Here is a 17,869-nt window from a genome sequence, read left to right on the forward strand (position 1 = left end):
TACCTGTACATGTGGGTTCACCTTAGTTTTTAAAGGAATAACTTACCATAAAAATCAGTTGCTTAAAGTATATAATTTAATTACTTTTAGCCAATGTGCAGAGTTACATAACCATTACCACATTCCACTTGTAGAACCATTCAGTCATCTCAAAAAGATCCTTCATGGCATTTCACCCTATTTTTGAAAGCTGCGTAAGATGCTGGATGGTTATGCTGTAATTTAATTATGCATCCAATGAATGGGTATTTGTTTCTAACTTTGAGGTATTATAATTTCAGGGAGCATCATTAAACATTTTTCAGCACTACCTTTATTAGTTGTTGGGATAAATAACCAGAAGATGGGTCAAAGGGAATGTCCATTTTAAATGTTGATAGATACTGCCAAGTTGTCCTCAAACAGGGTCGTTATCAGTTTCTGTTCTTACCAGCAATGAATGAATATGCTTTCAAGTAGTTTAAATCATATGTATACAAAGCACATTGGGTACTTGGGAGTGTACATCTGAGGAATTTCAGAGCAGGTTTTAGAACCACTTAACTAAGTTATAATCTATTTTTGTAACAGTTATCCCAGTTACTTATAGAAACATTGTTTAAAAAGGCAAAATAATACATAGTACATGGCTTGGAAAGATTTCTTTAGAGAGGCTTAAAATATATTTTAAAACTGAACCTTACTAGTTTCAGTTAGGAATAATGTTATTTATGAGAAACATTTGCAAAACTTATTTCAGGTTTTATAAACTCAGTCTTTAGAATATTGTATTTTTTTTATTATAGTTGACACAGAAAATGGTATTTTTTAAAAGAAATTATTATTTTGTAGGGTAACCTAATTGTGTGGTCTTTCTTTCTTTTTTTTTTTTTTTTTTGGTAAATCAGGATATATCAACCCAAGAGAGCAACATACTAGGGGCATTCTGTGATATGAATGTAAGTATTTATGTTTTTCTTATTCTCAGGTTTATGGAAAATTTGCTTTTTTGTTCATACAGGTCTTTGAGTTTATTTTTATATCTCATTGGTATCTTTTCCATGTTGTTAATGAAAATTATTCCTGATGAGTTTTAAATAATTTTTTTTTCTCCTCAGGATGTAGAAGTACCGTTGCATTTGCTTCGTTATGTATGTTTGTTTTGTGGGAAAAATGGCCTTTCTCTCATGAAGGATTGCTTTGAATATGGAACTCCTGAAACATTGCCATTTCTTATAGCACATGCATTTATTACAGTTGTATCTAATGTAAGTATTGTTTGGAATTGGTTTTAATCTTGGGAATAATGTCTAGGATTTTAATAACATGAATTTTATGTCCAAGAAAGGTAGGTTTTGAGTCATTTGGTGCATGTACAATAATTTTTTTCTGAATTATATTTTGAAAAAATTGAGTATAGAAGTCTTTTTTAAAAGGTCTTATAATAAAAATGGAATTTGTATACCTTTTTTTTTTTTGAATTTGTATAAGTTAGTGAATTTAAGGTAAATAAGTAAATTTAGCCATTTACTACTTCTCTTTAAAATATAAGATAGGTAGCTGTTTACAGAAGTCTTACTTTGATTTTAATTTTCCTTGTCTGGGATTTTAATTTTCCTTGTCTGGGAAATTTTTGGCTTTTTAGATTTTTAGTTACTTAAAAAGATGGTTAGCTTAGGGTACTACTATAGTGTGCCTGACTTTCCTCTGTAAGACTTCATAACATTTTTTTGCATTTGTAAAGAGATTAATGATTTTATATGTTGTGAATGTCCATTACTGTGAAGCATAATCGATATGGAAGCAGAGATACTTTTTTCCCCCCTTGGGCTTCTCAGAGACTGAGATTTTTACGAAATGATTTCTGGCAACCTGTGCTTTCCAACAGCGTTTGTTCCCATTGTGTCTGTGTCATTTTGGTAATTCTTGAACATTTCCAACTTTTTCATTATTCTTATATCTGTTACGGTGATCAGTGAGTGATTAGAACTCATTGAAAGCTCATGCAATGGTTAGCAATTTTTAACAATAAGGAATTTTAGGGGCGCCTGGGTGGCTCAGTGGGTTGAAGCCTCTGCCTTCAGCTTGGGTCATGGTCCCAGGGTCCTGGGATCAAGCCCCGAGTCGGGCTCTCGGCTCCGCGGGGGGCCTGCTTCCTCCTCTCTCTGCCTGCCTCTCTGCTTACTTGTGATCTCTCTCTGTTAAATGAATAAATAAAATCTTTAAAAAAGAAAAAAGAAAAAACAAAAAAAAATAAGGAATTTTAATTCAGATTTGTACATTAATTTTAGACCTGCTACTTCACACTTAATAGACTACAGTATGGTATAAACACAACTTTTATGTGCACTAGGAAACAAAAAAATTAATTTGGCTTGCTTTATTGTGATACTAGCTTTATTGTGGTGGTCAGAACTGAACCTGCAGTATCTCTGAGGTATGACTGTAATGAAATTGAGCACTGTTTCATAGGCATATTCACCATTTGGTTATTGTATGAGAAGTACCTGTTCAGGTCTTTTACCTGTTACAAAAAATCACATTGTCTGCTTTTTCCTTACAGATGGATACAGATTTCTTACCTGTTTTATATACTGATCTTTTGTCTGACACACACATAATTGCTAGTCTCTGCTTTCACACTGTGGTTTGGTTTTCATTCTTCTTCTGTTAAGAGCTATTATTACTCTTTAATCTTAATGATTTGTCATTTATCAGAGAAGTCTTTTGTTAAGGTTATGTTTTCATTTGTGGATAAAGTCTTTATTATCCCAAGATCTTTTTTTTTTTTTTTAAAGATTTTATTCGTTTATTTGACAGATCACAAGTAGGCAGAGAGGCAGGCAGAGAGAGAGAGAGAGAGAGAGAGAGAGAGAAGCAGGCTCCCCGCCGAGCAGAGAGCCCGATGCGGGGCTCGATCCCAGGACCCTGAGATCAGGACCTGAGCCGAAGGCAGCAGCTTAACCCACTGAGCCACCCAGGCGCCCCTCTTATCCCAAGATCTTATCCTAAGATCATGAAGTTATTTTCCTGTGTTCTGGAAGTTTTATTGTTTCACATTTTGATTACAGCTCAGACGCAGCTGATTTTTGTGTATGGTGTAAGTGATGAATCAAGATTAATTTTCCTTTTTTTTTTTTTTAAAGATTTATTTGTTTTAGAGAGTGCATGAGCAGGAGGGGCAGAAGGAGAGGGACAAAGTATCTTTTTTTTTTTTTTTAAAGATTTTATTTATTTATTTTTGAGAGAGAGAGACAGTGAGAGAGAGCATGAGTGAGGAGAAGGTCAGAGAGAGAAGCAGACTCCCCGTGGAGCTGGGAGCCCGATGCGGGACTCGATCCCGGGACTCCGGGATCATGACCTGAGCCGAAGGCAGTCGTCCAACCAACTGAGCCACCCAGGGGGACAGAGTATCTTAAGAAGACCCTCTGCTGAGCATGGAGCCTGATGTGGGCTCAATCTCAAGACCCTGAGGTCACGACCTGAGTCAAAACCAAGAATGTCACCTAGGAGCCCCTAATTTTCTTTTTCTTAGAAACAAGCATTGGTCCTAACACTTTAGCAAAGACAGTCCTTCCTTCATTTCCCATTACCATTTTGTTATAAATTAGATGTCTTTGTATGTCCATGGGTCTGGGATCTTCTAGTATATTACATTGTCTCTGCCCAATAATTAGCTATTTGTACATCGTAATCTTTGGAGACAGCAAGACTTGCGTCTGGGAAAACAAGTTCTACCTTCCTATCATTCCTCTACTTTTTTAAAAGATATAATTGACATATAATGTTACATTGAAGTATAGAATATAACAAATCAGTATTAATATATATTGTGAAATGTTTGTCACAATAAAATTAACATTCATCTCCATTCATAGTTAACAAAATTCTTTTTTCTTGTCATGAGAACTTCTAAGGATTATTCTTAGCAACTTTCAAATATGCTATACAATATTGCTAATTATAGGCAAGATGCTGTCTGTACATTACCTCATCATACCCTGTCATTTTTATTTTTTTAAGATTTTATTTTTTATTTGACAGAGATCACAAGTAGGGAGAGAGAGAAGCAGAGAGAGAGTGGGGGAAGCAGGCTTCCCCCCCAAGCAGGGAGCCTGATGCTGGGCTAAATCCCAGGACTCTGGAATCATGACCTGAGCCAAAGGCAGAGGCTTTAACCCACTGAGCCACCCAGGCACCCCACCCTGTCATTTTTATTTTTATTATTTTTTTTAAAGTTATTTATTTATTTGACAGAGATCACAAGTAGACGGAGAGATGGGGGAAGCAGGCTCCCTGCTGAGCAGAGAGCCCCATGTGGGGCTCGATGCCAGGACCCTGGGATCATGACCTGAGCTGAAGGCAGAGGCTTTTACCCACTGAGCCACCCAGGCGCTCCATCACCCTGTCATTTTTAAAGAGTTTTTTCTTCTCATGGATCTTTCTATTTAGAATCAATGCCTGATTACTACATATAAACCTTTTGGGTTACCATGATTCTGTAAATCAGTTTGGGGAGAATGGTCATCTCTGCAGATGAGTCTCCTTATCTGTAACCATGGTAAATGTGTTTTTATTTACATGTCCTTAAATTTCTCTCCTATTTTTCTGTTTCTATATAGGTGTTTATATGTCTTTTGTTTCTTTTTTTTTTTTTTAAGTGCTAGGTTTATTCAAAGATTTATTTTATTTATTTATTTATGTATTTATTTGACAGAGAGAGAGATCACAAGTAGGCAGAGAGGCAGAGAGAGAGGTGGAAGCAGGCTCCCCGCTGAGCAGAGAGCCCGATGTGGGACTCGATCCCCGAGATCATGACCTGAGCCGAAGGCAGAGGCTTAACCCACTGAGCCACACAGGCGTCCCTATATGTCTTTAGTTTCTTAACAATTTTTATTTTTATTTATTTTTTTCTTTGAAGTAGTGGGCTCCATGCCCAGTGTGGGGCTCATGACCCTGAGTTCACAAGTCTCATGCTCTACAGACTGAGCCAGCTAGGCACCCCCAATTATAATTTTTTTTATCATTTTATTTTATTTCATAATGACAAATTTCCACCCTCTATGTCCTTCATCTCTTCACTCTCATCCCTTCTGATAAACATAACTTCTCTATAGTTGAGTCTCTGGTTTTGTCTCTTCCCCCCCCTTTTGCTCATTTGTTTTGTTTCTTAAATTCCACAAATGAGTGAGATCGTATGGTATCTTTCTCTGATTTATTTAGTTCAGGATTATACTCTGTAGCTCTATCGGTGTCATTGAAAATGGCAAAATTTCATTCTTTTTTATGGTTAAGTAATATTTCATTCTGTATGTGCCACATCTTTATCCATTCATTTGTCAATGGGTACTTTGGCTGCTTCCATAGTTTGGGTATTGTAAGTAATGCTGCAATAAACATAGGGGTGCAGGGTTGCTGGGGGAGGAGGTAGGGGGAAGGTGGCGGTGTTATGGACATTGGGGGAGGTATGTGCTATGGTGAGTGCTATGAAGTGTGTAAACCTAGTGAGTCACAGACCTGTACCCCTAGGGCTAATAATTGATTATATGCTAATAAAAGAATTAAAAAAATAGGGGTGCATATATTCTTCTGAATTAGTGTTTTCATTTTTTGGGTACATAGCCAGTTGTGTGATTACTAGGGTAGTTTCTAGTGTGATCCTAGGGTAGTTCTATTTTAATCTGTTGGGGAACCTCCATACTTTCTTCCACAGTAGCTGTATAAGTTTGCGTTCCTACCAGCATTTGCATCCTCACCAGCAATTGTTGTTTCTTATGTTTTTGATTTTGGCTATTTTGACAGGTGTCAGTGATATCCCATTATAGTTTTGATTTGTTTTCCTGATGGTGAGTGATGTTGAGCTTCTTTTCATGTGTCTCGGCCATCTCTCTGTCTTCTTTGGAGAAATGTCTGTTCATATCTTCACCCATTTTTAATTGGATTTTTTTTTTTGTATGTGTGTTGAATTGTATAAGTTCTTTATATATTTTGGATATTAACCCTTTATCAGATATTTCACTTGAAATCGTCTTTTTCCATTTGGTGGGTTGCCTTTTTTAGTTTTGTTGGTTGTTTCCTTTGTTGTGCAGAGACTTTATTTTTATGTAGTCCCAATAGTCATTTTTGCTTTGGTTTCCTTTGCCTTAGGAAATATATGTAGAAAAATGTTGCTATGGCTGATGTCAGAGAAATTACTGCCTGTGCGGTTTTCTAGGATTTTTATGGTTTTCAGGTCTTACATTTAGGTTTTTAATCCACTTTGAGTTTATTTTTGTGTGTGGTGTAAGAAAGTGGTCTAGTTTCATTTTTTTGCATGTAACTGTCCAGTTTTCCTAACACCATTTGTTGAAGAGTCTGTCTTTTCCCCCATTGTATCTTCTTTTCTTCTTTGTGGAAGATAATTGACAGTATAATTCTGGGCTTTCTGTTCTATTCCATTGACTTACTTACCTGTTTTTATGTCTGTGCCATACTGTTTTGTTTTGTTTTGTTTTGTTTTTTTAAAGATTTTGTTTATTTATTTTAGAGTACACGAGCAAGGGCAGGGCAAAGGGAGAGGGAGGTAGAGAATTCCAGGCAGACTGTGCTGAGCGCAGAGCCTAATGTAGGCCTGGTCTCACTCCTGAGATCATGACCCAACGTGGAAACCAAGCAGATGCTCAATAAACTGAGCCAATGGGTGCCCCCAGTATCATGCTCTTTTTATTACTACTGGTTGGTAATACAGCTTGAAGTTGTATTACCTGCAATTGTTTTACTTCCAGATTTGTTTTTCTTTTTCAAGATTGCTTTGGCTGTATGAGGTCTTCTGTGGTTCCATACAAATTTTAGGATTGTTTGTTCTAGTTCCATGAAAAATGCTGTTGGTATTTGTGTAGGGATTGTGTTAAATCTGTAGATTGCTCTGGGTAGTATGGACATTTTAACAATACTTGTTCTTGAAACCCATGAGCGTGGCATGTCTTTCCGTTTCTTTGCATGTTTTGAATTTCTTTCATGAGTGTTTTATAGTTTTCAGAGTATAGGTCTTTCATCTTCTTGGTTAAGTGTGTTCCTAGGTATTTAATTATTTTTGGTGCAATTGTACATGGGGTTGTTTTCTTGATTTCAATTTCTGCTGATTCATTATTAGTGTATAGAAATGCAGTGGATTTCTGTACATTGATTTTATGTCTTTTGAATTTACTGGATTCATTTATCAGTTCTAGTCTTTTGGTGGAGCCTGTAGGGTACTGTATATATGGCATCATGTCATCTGCAAATAGTGAAAATTCCATTTCCTCCTTACCAATTTCTATACCCTATTTTTTTCCCCTTTTTCTTGTCTGACTGCTGTGGCTAGGACTTTTTACAAAATGAGTAAAAGTGGTAAGAGTTAACTTCCGTGTCTTGTTCCTGACCTTAGGGGAAAAGCTCTCAAGTTTTTCACCACTCAGTCTGATGTTGGCTGTGGGTTTTTCATATAAGGCCTTTATTATGTTGAGATATGTTCTATGTAGACCTTCTTTGGTGAGGCTTTTTACCATGAATGGATGTTGTACTTTGTCACATGCTTTTTCTGCACTTACTGAGATGATAATGTTTTTTTTCCCTTTCTCTTATGGATGTGACGAGTCATGCTGATTTATGAATATTGAGCCATCTTGGATCCTGGGAATAAATGCCACTTGATTGGTGTTGTATGATTTTTTTTTTTAATATTTTGTTGAATTTGGTTTGCTAATAATATTGTTGGGGATATTTGCATCCATATTTATAAGAACTGTTGGCCTCTAGTTCTTTTTTTGTGGTGTCTTTATGAGTTGTTGTTTTTTTTTTTTAAGATTTTATTTATTTATTTGACAGAGATCACAAGTAGGCAGACAGGCAGGCAGAGAGAGAGGAAGGGAAGCAGTCTCCCTGTCAAGCAGAGAGCCCAATACGGGGCTTGATCCCAGGACCCTGGGATCATGACCTGAGTGAGCCTGAGGCAGAGGCTTTAACCCACTGAGCCACCCAGGCACCCCTTTTATCCGGTTTTAATCTCAAGGTGATACCAGTCTCCTAGAATGAATTTGGAAGTTTTCCTTCCTCTTCTGTTTTGTGGAATAGTTTAAGAAGAATAAGTATTAATTCTTTAAATGGTTGGTAGAAATATCTGTGAAGCCATCTCATCATGGAATTGTTTTATTACAGATTCAATTTCATTGTTGGTAATTAAGTCTTCAAATTTTCTATTTATTTCTGCTTTAGTTTTGGTAGGTTATATGTTTCTAGGAATTTATGCATTTGTTCACAGTTATTCAATTTGTTGGCAAAAAAGTTTTCGTAGTATTCTGTTAAAATTGTATTTCTGTGGTGTTGGTGGTTATTTATTCTCTTTCATTAGTAATTTTGTTTCTTTAGGTCCTCTTTTTTTTTTTAGGAGTTTTATCACTTTTGCGATAAAAGAAACAGCTTTTGGTTTTCTCTGTTCTGTTGTTTCTTTTTAGCTTGCATTTCATTTATTTCTGCTCTGATCTTTTTTATTTCTTTTCCTGGGTTTGGGTTTTGTTTTTTCTTTATCTAGCTCCTTTAGGTGTAAAGTTACGTTGTTTGAGATTGTTCAGACTTCTTGAGGTAGGTGTATATTGCTCTACACTTCCCTCTTTAAGATTTTTAATAAAAAATTTTATTTTTTAAAAACTATTATTATTTTTTTAAAGATCTTAATTTTTCCAGAGAGAATGAGAAAGGAAGTATGAGCTGGTGGAGGAGCAGAGAGAGAGAGAAACCGATTCCCTGCTGGGCAGGGAGCCCAATGTGGGGCTTGATCCCAGGACCCTGGGATCATGACCCAAGCTGAAGGCAGATGCTTAACTGATGCGAGCCATCCAGGTGCCCTATAAGCTTTTAATTTTTAAGTAATCACTATATTCAAAATGGGGTTTGAACCCATACCCTGAAATTACAGTTGTATGCTCCACTGACTGAACCAGCCGAGTGCCCCTATACACGCCTCTCTTAGAACCAGTTTTGCTGTATCCTAAAGATTTTGGACTATTGTGTTTTCATTTTCATTTGTTTCTGTGTAATTTTTTATTTTTTCTCTGATTTTTTTTTTTCATTGATTGTTTTAAAGATTTCATTTATTTATTGTCACAGAGTGAGAGTGAGTGAGTGCACACAAGCAGGGGTAGTGGGAGAGGGAGAACAGGCTTACTTTGGAGCAGGGAGCCCAACACGGGGTTTGATCCCAGGATCCCAGAATCATGACATGAGCCAAAGGTGGACACTTAACCCACTGAGCCAACCAGGCACTCCCGTTCATTATTTAGTAGCATGTTATTTAACCTTCATGTATTTGTGTCCTTTCCAGAGTTTTTCCTGTGGTTGATTTCTAGTTTCATAGCAATGTGGTTAGAAAAGATGTATAGCATGACTTTGATTATTTTTAATTTTTTGAGATTTTGTTTTTGGCCTAGTATGTGTTTTAGAGAATGTTCATGTGCACTTGAAAAGAATGTGCATTCTGTTTTAGGATAGGATGTTCTGAAAATGTCTGTTAAATCCATGTCCAGTGTGTCATTCAAAGGCACTGTATGATTGTTGATTTTCTGTTTGGATGTAAGTGGAGTGTTAAAGTCCTCTGCTACTATTAAATTACTACTCATTGGTGTTCTTTCATTGTTTGTTGGCTTTAGTGATATATCTGGATTCCTTTCACTTTATTGTTTGCATATTACTGGTTTTCGATTCATGGTTGCCCTTAGGTTTGTATATAACACCTTCTGCATATAGCAGACTGTATCAAGTTGGTGGTCACTTGAGTCTTTTTTAAAGATTTTTTTATTTTAGTGAGATAGAGCACTGAGTATGAGTGGGGAAGGGGCATAGGGAGAGAATTCTCAAGCAGACTCCCCACTGAGTGATGGGCTTGATCCCACAACCCATGAGATCACAACCTGAGTTGACACCAAGAGTCAGAGAGCCAACCGAATGAGCCACCCAGGTGCCCCTTAAGTTTATTTTAATGGTTGTATTTTTTTAAATTTTAGTTTCCATTATAGTTAACATATAATGTTACTAGTTTCCGCTTAAGTTTAAATCTCTTCTTTACCCTTCTGTCAACGTTTTAGGTATATGGTGTCATATTTTTGAGGTATATAACATTGTCCTTGGACAAGTCCATATGTTTTGCTATGCTTAACATAAGTGTAGCTGCCGTCTCTCACCTTGCTACAACCCCAGTATCATATGATTGACTATTTTCCCTATGCTGTATCTTTTATCCTTGTGACTTACTCATTCCATAAATGAAAGCCTGTATTTACGACTACTCTTACCCTATTTTGTCCATCACCCCACTTCCCTCCCCTTTGGCAACCACCAGCACTCTGTATTTATGGGTCTGTTTCTGCTTTTCATTAGCTTTGATATTTATTGTTTTATTATTAGCATTATTAGTTTTGATATTTGTTGTTTTGATATTTATTTTTTTTAAGCTTTTTTTTTTTATTTGACAGAGATCACAAGTAGGCAGAAAGAGGCAGGCAGAGAGAGAGGAGGAAGCAGACTCCCTACTGAGCAGAGAGCCCAATGCGGGGCTCAATCTCAGGACTCTGAGATTGTGACTTGAGCCGAAGGCAGAGGCTTAACCCACTGAGCCACCCAGGTGCCCCTGTTTTGATAAGTAGATTCCATGTGTAAGTGAAATCATGAGGTATTTTTCTTCCTCTGTCTTATGTCACTTAGGATAATACTCTGTAGGTCCATTCATGTTACTGCTTTTGGGAAGATCCCATTCTTTCTTATGGCTGAGTAATATTTTATTGTGTATGCATGTATATATGTGTAGAATTAATTTTTTGAGGAGCCTCCATACTGCTTTCCACAGTGGCTGCACAGATTAAAGTCCCACCATCATTTTTCCCACCCTCACCAACACTTAATTGATCTTTTTGATTCTCACCATTCTGACAAGTATAAGGTTAATAACTCATTGTGGTTTTGATTTGCATTTCCCTGATGAGTAATGATGTTGAGCATCATTAGTAATGTCTGTTTGGGCCCTCTGCCCATTTTTAATCAGATTTTTTTTGTGTGTGTTGTATAAGTTCTTTATAAATTTTGGATATTAACAAATATCAGGTATGCCATTTGCAAATATATTCTTCCATTTAGTAGGTTGTCTTTTAGTTTTGTTGGTTTCCTTTGCTATGTAAAAGCTTTTTATTTTAGTGTAATCAGAATAGTTTATTTTTGCTTTTTTATTTGCCTAAGGAATCATATCTAGAAAAATATTGCTGAGGTTGATGTTCAAGGGATGCCTGTGTTTTGTTTTTTTTTGAGAAGTTTTAGATTTCACATTTAGTTTTTTAATCCAGTATGAATTTTGTTTTTGTGTATGGTGTGAGAAAGTGGCCCATTGTCATTCTTCTGCATGTGGCTGTACAGTTGTCACAACACTGTTTATTGATGAGAATTGTTTTTTCCTCATTGTATGTTCTTGCTGCTTTTATTGTGGATTAATTGACCATATATTCATGCGTTCAATTCTGCATTCTCTGTTGTCTTCCATTGATCTATGTGTTTGTTTTTGTGCCAGTATTACACTGTTTTGATTTCTAGAGTTTTGTAATAGAACTTTAAGTTTGGAATTGTGATGCCTCCTGCTTTCCTTTTCTTTTTAAAGTTTTTTCTGGCTATTTGGGGTGTTTTGCGGTTCTGTACAAATTTCAGAATTATTTCTTCTGGTTCTGTGAGAAATGCTGTTGGTATTTGGATAGGGATTGAATTGGATTTGTAGATTGCTTATGACCATTTCGTTGGTATTAATTCCGTCTTCCAATTTATGAATGTGGACTCTTTCTTATTTGTGTCATTTTCAGTTTCTTTCATTAGTGTTTCATCGTTTTCAGAGTATAGGTCTTTCAGCTCCTTGGTTACGTTTATTCCTAGGTATTTATTATTTTTGGTGCAGTTATAAATGGCTTTTTAATAAAATTTATTTTTCTGCTGCTTTGTTAAGTGATACTGATTTTAATGCTTCATTTTTTTAAATTTTATTTATTTTATTTTATTTTTTTAAAAGATTTTATTTATTTATTTGACAGAGAGAAGTCACAAGTAGACGGAGAGGCAGGCAGAAAGAGAGAGAGGGAAGCAGGCTCCCTGCTGAGCAGAGAGCCCGATGTGGGACTCGATCCCAGGACCCTGAGATCATGACCTGAGCCGAAGGCAACGGCTTAACCCACTGAGCCACCCAGGCACCCTTAATGCTTCATTTTTAAAGATTTTATTTATTTATCCATTTGACAGAGAGAGAAAGATCACAAGTAGGCAGAGAGGCAGGCATAGGGGGAGGGGAGAAGCAGGTTCTCTGCTGAGCAGAGAGCCCAATGCGGGGCTCGATCCCAGGACTCTGAGATCTTGACCTGAGCCAAAGGTAGAGGCTTAACCCACTGAGCCACCCAGGCTCCCAGTGCTTCATTTTTAGTTTAACGACTTAGTTTTTTTGTACTGTTTAGGACCTTCTGATCAATATGAATTAAAGTTGTTCTTGTTGTATTCTGAATTTTAGAAGGAGAAGTTTTAACATTAGCCTATTAGTATAGTGTTTGCTGTAAAACTTACATAGGTATTTTTGATTAGAGTGGAGCCATACATTTTTTATTTACAAATTTGTTTCTGTGTCCTTGCCTTTGGTAAGACTTAGTATTATAACTTGTTATTTGATAATTTGTGTAGGATCTTTGTTCTTACCTGATACTTAAGCCATTATTTATGAGACTAAAACTATGAAGTAAGCATATTTTGAAAAAATTATAATTCTTAGGTTAGTACTTAAGAGTTTAATTCAGTAAATTGTTGATACTATAATCTATAAAATAGATTTCCTTTAGTTGGATATTGAAATGACTAGAAATCACAGGTAATTTGGTATTTTTTAGAAGGGAGAAATTTTTTATTAAAAACTAAGGTGATTTATTAAAAAGCTAATTTAACACTATGGTACTTGTGTTGCTTTCATAGGAAGAAGTATAGAGTATCCTGTAGTAAGATGATATTACCAGGATAGGTAGATAGTACTCCCTTTTGAGCAAGAAGCTAACATTTGTGAGATTGATACTATGTATATTTCAAAATGTATATAGGTTACTCACCTGATTTGTGTGTAATCCTGTTTTTTAGTTTATTCTTTTAAAAATATGTAAAAATGTATATAGTTTTAAAACCAACAAAATATTTAGTGTTCTTGTTTGTAGTTACAGTAATGTGTATTATGTGTATTTCACATAATCATTATACATTAATGTCATATTTGTTTCTTTATAGATTAGAATATGGCTACATATCCCTGCTGTCATGCAGCACATTATCCCTTTTAGGACCTATGTTATTAGGTAAGTTTATAAAATCTTTTCCTCTTGATTAACAATGTACTACATTTAAATAGTTCTTAACATAGTGTAGAATTATGTTGTTAGAAAGTCTCTTGTACTGTACTCCTGTCCTCGAGAGAACATTTTAATTGACAGTTTGGTGTATAATATTTTTTATGCTCACGTAGGCTCATATTTAATGTTCACTTTTAAGCAATTTATGTTGGACTTTTTTTCTTAAAGATTTTTTTGTTTGTTTGTTTGTTTGTTTTTTAAGTAATACTTACACCCAGCATGGGGCTCAAACTCAAAACCACTACTTAGATCAAGAGTTGTATGTTCCAGCAACTGAACCAGCCATATTCTTCTGGACCTTTTTTTTTTCCTTTTACATGAATGTATAAAGAGGTTCACAGTGTTTACATGGCAGTCCACCTTATGCAGTCAACAAAGATATACAAGGATATTATGTTCTAGGCATTGGGGATATAGCAGAGAAGAAAAGATTTCTCTTTTTGAGCAGACTCTGTACAGGAATATAGGATGTAAGCTTTGAAGTTGGAAAGAATATGACATTAAAGAAAGTAGAAGCAGACTGTTGTGGAATATAATGTGTAGGGAGGAATAATTATGATATGAGGTTGATAAGCAAGGCCAGGTTATTTTGGACATTAAAGCCATTATAAAGAGTTTGGATTTAATTTTAGCAAAGGGATTCTATTCAATGCTTTTCAGCAGGTGAGTCATGATGATTTTTAGCAGATGACTTCAGCTTTTAAATGTATCATAAATAGTAGGATTGTCAAGAGTAGGAGCTGGGAGACCAGTTGAAAGGTTAGCTTAGTAGTCCTTGAAAGGAATGATGGTATGATGGTTACTGGTGCAAGGAAGGTGATTTTGAAAATTGAATTGATGTAAGTGAAAATAAAGTGAATAGGATTGGTGATTCTGGGATTTAAAGGGGTGGGCATCACTTAAGCGCCCCACCTCAATTTCTTTTTTGTGCTGTATCATTAACGGAGATGTGAAAGATGTGAAAGACTGATCAGGAGAACTGATCAGAACTTTGAGACTTAATTTTGAGATGCTTGTGAAACATTTAAGTGGCCCTGGTGAATTGGGAGTATAAGCATATAATTAAGAACAGTACCATTAATTGAGTTATCGGTATAAGGACAGCAGTTATTAAACACTTCATGGAAGTGAGTGAGAGATTATCTGGGTAGAGTCTAGAAGGTGAATAGAAGTATGTTGAGGATGGAACCTTTGTATCAGTTTGCTTTTGCTGAGTAAGAAAACCACCCCCAAATCTTAGTGACTTAAAATAACAGCCATTTATTATTTCTCACAGTTCTTGGGCTGACTAGTTTTTTTGTTTTGGGCTGACATGGCTGGAACTGCATTCTCTAAAGATAGCACCTCACTCTTGTATCCTCTGGTTGACAGGTTGAGTGTTACTGGAAGTGGAGGCGAGTTCCTGTTCATCTTAGAGTTGTCTAGTTGTTAGTTGGGGCATTAGCCATGTCTCCCTCATCCAGCAGCCTAACCTGGGTTCCTTTTCTTGGTGATGGAAGAGTTCCCATCAAGAAAGGGCAAGCTCAAAGGCATTTTAAACTTCTTTTTCTCTCACATCTTTTATTGTTCCATTGGTTAAATCAGCTTTCGTGGTAAAGCTCAGAATCAGGGAGTAGAGAAATAGATGACACCTTTTGATGGGAAGAGTGGTGAAGTTGTATTGCAAAGACCTATGTAAAATGATAGGAGTATTTTGGGGCCATTTTGCAATCCATTAACAAACCTCAAGGATGTTGAAAGGTTGGATAGAGGAGGAGGAACTAACCAAATAGAACATGCAGGACCTGAGGAAAACCAGTGGTTTGTGATATCTGGAAGCCAAATAAAAATTTTTTTAAAAAAATATACACATTTTAAGAGGTTTGCTTATGTGGGGGGTAGATGTACTGTTACATATGAAAGCAGCACAAGCTATGTACATGACAGGTGTGAGAATAAAAAGCTTCAGTGGAGGTACAGAGTCCAGTGTTAAATGACTTGGCTCTTGGCAGTTTCTGCTTCAGCAAAGGACATAGTGCCTCAGGTCACAATATTTGAAGCATCACTTAGGAATAATTTAAATTGGGAATGTTAATCCTAGGATGTCAGATTCTACTTTACTAAACATTTGGAGGTATGGAGCAAATGAATATTATTGAATTATTGAAGAGGTTTTAGGAGTATTTTGCAGGTTTTTATATATGTTTTATTTCTGAATCATTTAAGGTATTTATGCAAGCTCTCTGATCAGGAGTTAAGACAGAGTGCGGCTCGAAACATGGCTGACTTAATGTGGAGCACAGTGAAAGAACCATTGGATACAACATTATGCTTTGATAAAGAAAGCCTAGATCTTGCATTTAAGTACTTCATGTCACCGACTTTGACAATGAGATTGGCTGGACTAAGTCAGATAACGGTAGGCTATATTTATTTATTTTGAGTCATTTTTTAATTTGCCTTTCGCACTGTCATCATCATCATCATCATAATACCTGCTATTTATGGAGCACTTATGTGAGGCATTGTGCTAAGTATTTTACATGTTTTACTTTGTATGGTCCTGATAATTTCAGTATTTTCCTTATTTTATTTTTAAAAGATTTAAAAAAAAATAATTTATTTTGAGAGAGAGACAGAAAGAGCACAAGTTGGGGGAGGGGCAAAGGGAGAAGCAGGCTCCCCACTGAGCAGGAAGCCTGATGCTGGTGAGATCCCAGCACCCTGGGATCATGACCTGAGCTGAAGGCAGACACTTAACCGATTGAACCACCCAAAAGCCCTGCAAGTAATGTTTTAAATAGAAACATGTATAGTAATACATATCTCATTTTGGGGATGAGATGGGAAGAAGATGTGGTATCCATAAGTCTATATTCTTGTACAATAGCAATTTGCTAGAGCTAAGAAGTTAGCTGAATGCTTTAGAATGGATATGCTTTTTCTGGTATACCAGGGTCTCCATGAACTTTACTTCTTTGTAGTGTAGTTATTCTTGGAGTAACTAGATTTTACCCAGGTATTAGACTTTGTAAATGTAGAAAATACTTGACATTTTTCTGAAGTAAATCATAAATGAATTTATTGAAGAAGCCTTTCCTTAAATTTTATTTCTGTAGTTTGACTTACCACTTGCTTGCATTAGGTTTTTGTGTTTTTCCCTTATTTAGCTTTGTTTTCTTGATTTTTCATATGTACTTAGTGGAATAAAGCATGAGGTATTACTGGTAGGATGAAATTATTTTATTTTAATATGATAAAAGAAATGCCAGACTAATTGGTGAGTGTGTATGTGAATCTTTCTGTCTTACGTTTTATAATTTTGATCTGGTTATTGATTTTATATATATCAAACCATGTTTCTTAACAGTTGGTAACATACCAGAAAAAACTTGTAAAAATACCTTTAATTTTTTTTCTCTAATTGTAGAATCAACTTCACACCTTCAATGATGTATGCAATAATGAATCCTTGGTATCAGACACAGAAACGTAAGTAGGAATATTAATTTATATATAAGTGTATCATTTTATTGTGCAGCTGCTTATATGGTAAATAATAATTGTGACTATTAGGTTTGAAGTATTTACTAGAAATTCTTTGCCTTGTGGCTTCATTTGTATAGTTTTGAATAAACTGTCAGAACAGTAGGTTGAACCATTTGTTTTTTAAAAGGTATACCAACACATAGTATTAGTGTCACAAAATGCAGAAGGGTACTATTTATAAGGGAAAATTTAGTAGTAAAGAATATGGTATTGTTAGTTTTCAGAAAGCACACTTGATGCCAATAATGTGAAGACCTTATTCAACACATTTTTGGGGGAAAAACCAAGTCAGTGATGTTCATGTTTAGAAAGAAGTAGTTGTTATAGCTTAGGGCTTTTCAGTATCTTGGAAATATTTATTTATTCCAGTATTCCATTTAGGTGTTTGTCCAGTGTAGAAATCCATTTTAAAATCTCATTTGGGTAGTAATAGCTTCTGCTTGGACAGAATTGTATAGTTTTAAGGTGTTAGAAAATTCACAATTGTATGAAAGAGTCGTATTTTTGCTTTATTCTACCTTTTGTGCATTGATTTTAATTCTGTCCTGTGGAGTTAATCTCAGTTGAACCCAACTCTTTGTGAATGTGAAAGCCAAAGATGATATCTCTTTACGCTTTTGCATCTCCAGGCTAATGAGTTCTTATTCTTCCAATATATGTTATGGTGTTTAGATATATTACCAGATCATTCTTTCATCTTTGGCAATATTCTTGATTCATGATCCCCTTAAAATATGTTGCCTAGAGTTGATCATAGCTTTATAAATTCTGGGTCATATTGGAGTACTATTTCCAGTAGTCAGGACATTACAGAGACTATATCCAGTATGTAAAACTACAGCTCTGGATTTCCCTTTTTACTCCTTTAGTGCTGCCTCCTCCATAAGACTGCCTAAGAGAATGTTAAATTTGCCAGTACAGTAATTACCTCCCACCTCTGCCAA

The 17,869-nt window shown here is 35.7% G+C and overlaps 1 protein-coding gene across 9 annotated transcripts in view; it reads left to right on the forward strand.

Annotated features, from left to right (window-relative positions):
• The window catches only part of USP34 (ubiquitin specific peptidase 34), a 256,932-nt gene that overhangs the window by 65,955 nt on the left and 173,108 nt on the right, over positions 1 to 17,869 (forward strand). For all 9 annotated transcript variants that reach the window (XM_082746608.1, XM_082746605.1, XM_082746609.1 and 6 more), the window contains 5 exons: positions 888 to 938; positions 1,098 to 1,247; positions 13,276 to 13,343; positions 15,603 to 15,795; positions 16,807 to 16,868. In XM_082746608.1, coding sequence (XP_082602734.1) covers positions 933 to 938; positions 1,098 to 1,247; positions 13,276 to 13,343; positions 15,603 to 15,795; positions 16,807 to 16,868 — 479 coding nt within the window. In that variant the 5' untranslated portion in view covers positions 888 to 932. The remainder of the gene's footprint in view (positions 1 to 887; positions 939 to 1,097; positions 1,248 to 13,275; positions 13,344 to 15,602; positions 15,796 to 16,806; positions 16,869 to 17,869) is intronic.

The sequence above is a fragment of the Mustela nivalis genome (assembly GCF_964662115.1).
Source record: "Mustela nivalis genome assembly, chromosome: 8".
NCBI classification, from domain to species: Eukaryota; Metazoa; Chordata; class Mammalia; order Carnivora; family Mustelidae; genus Mustela; species Mustela nivalis.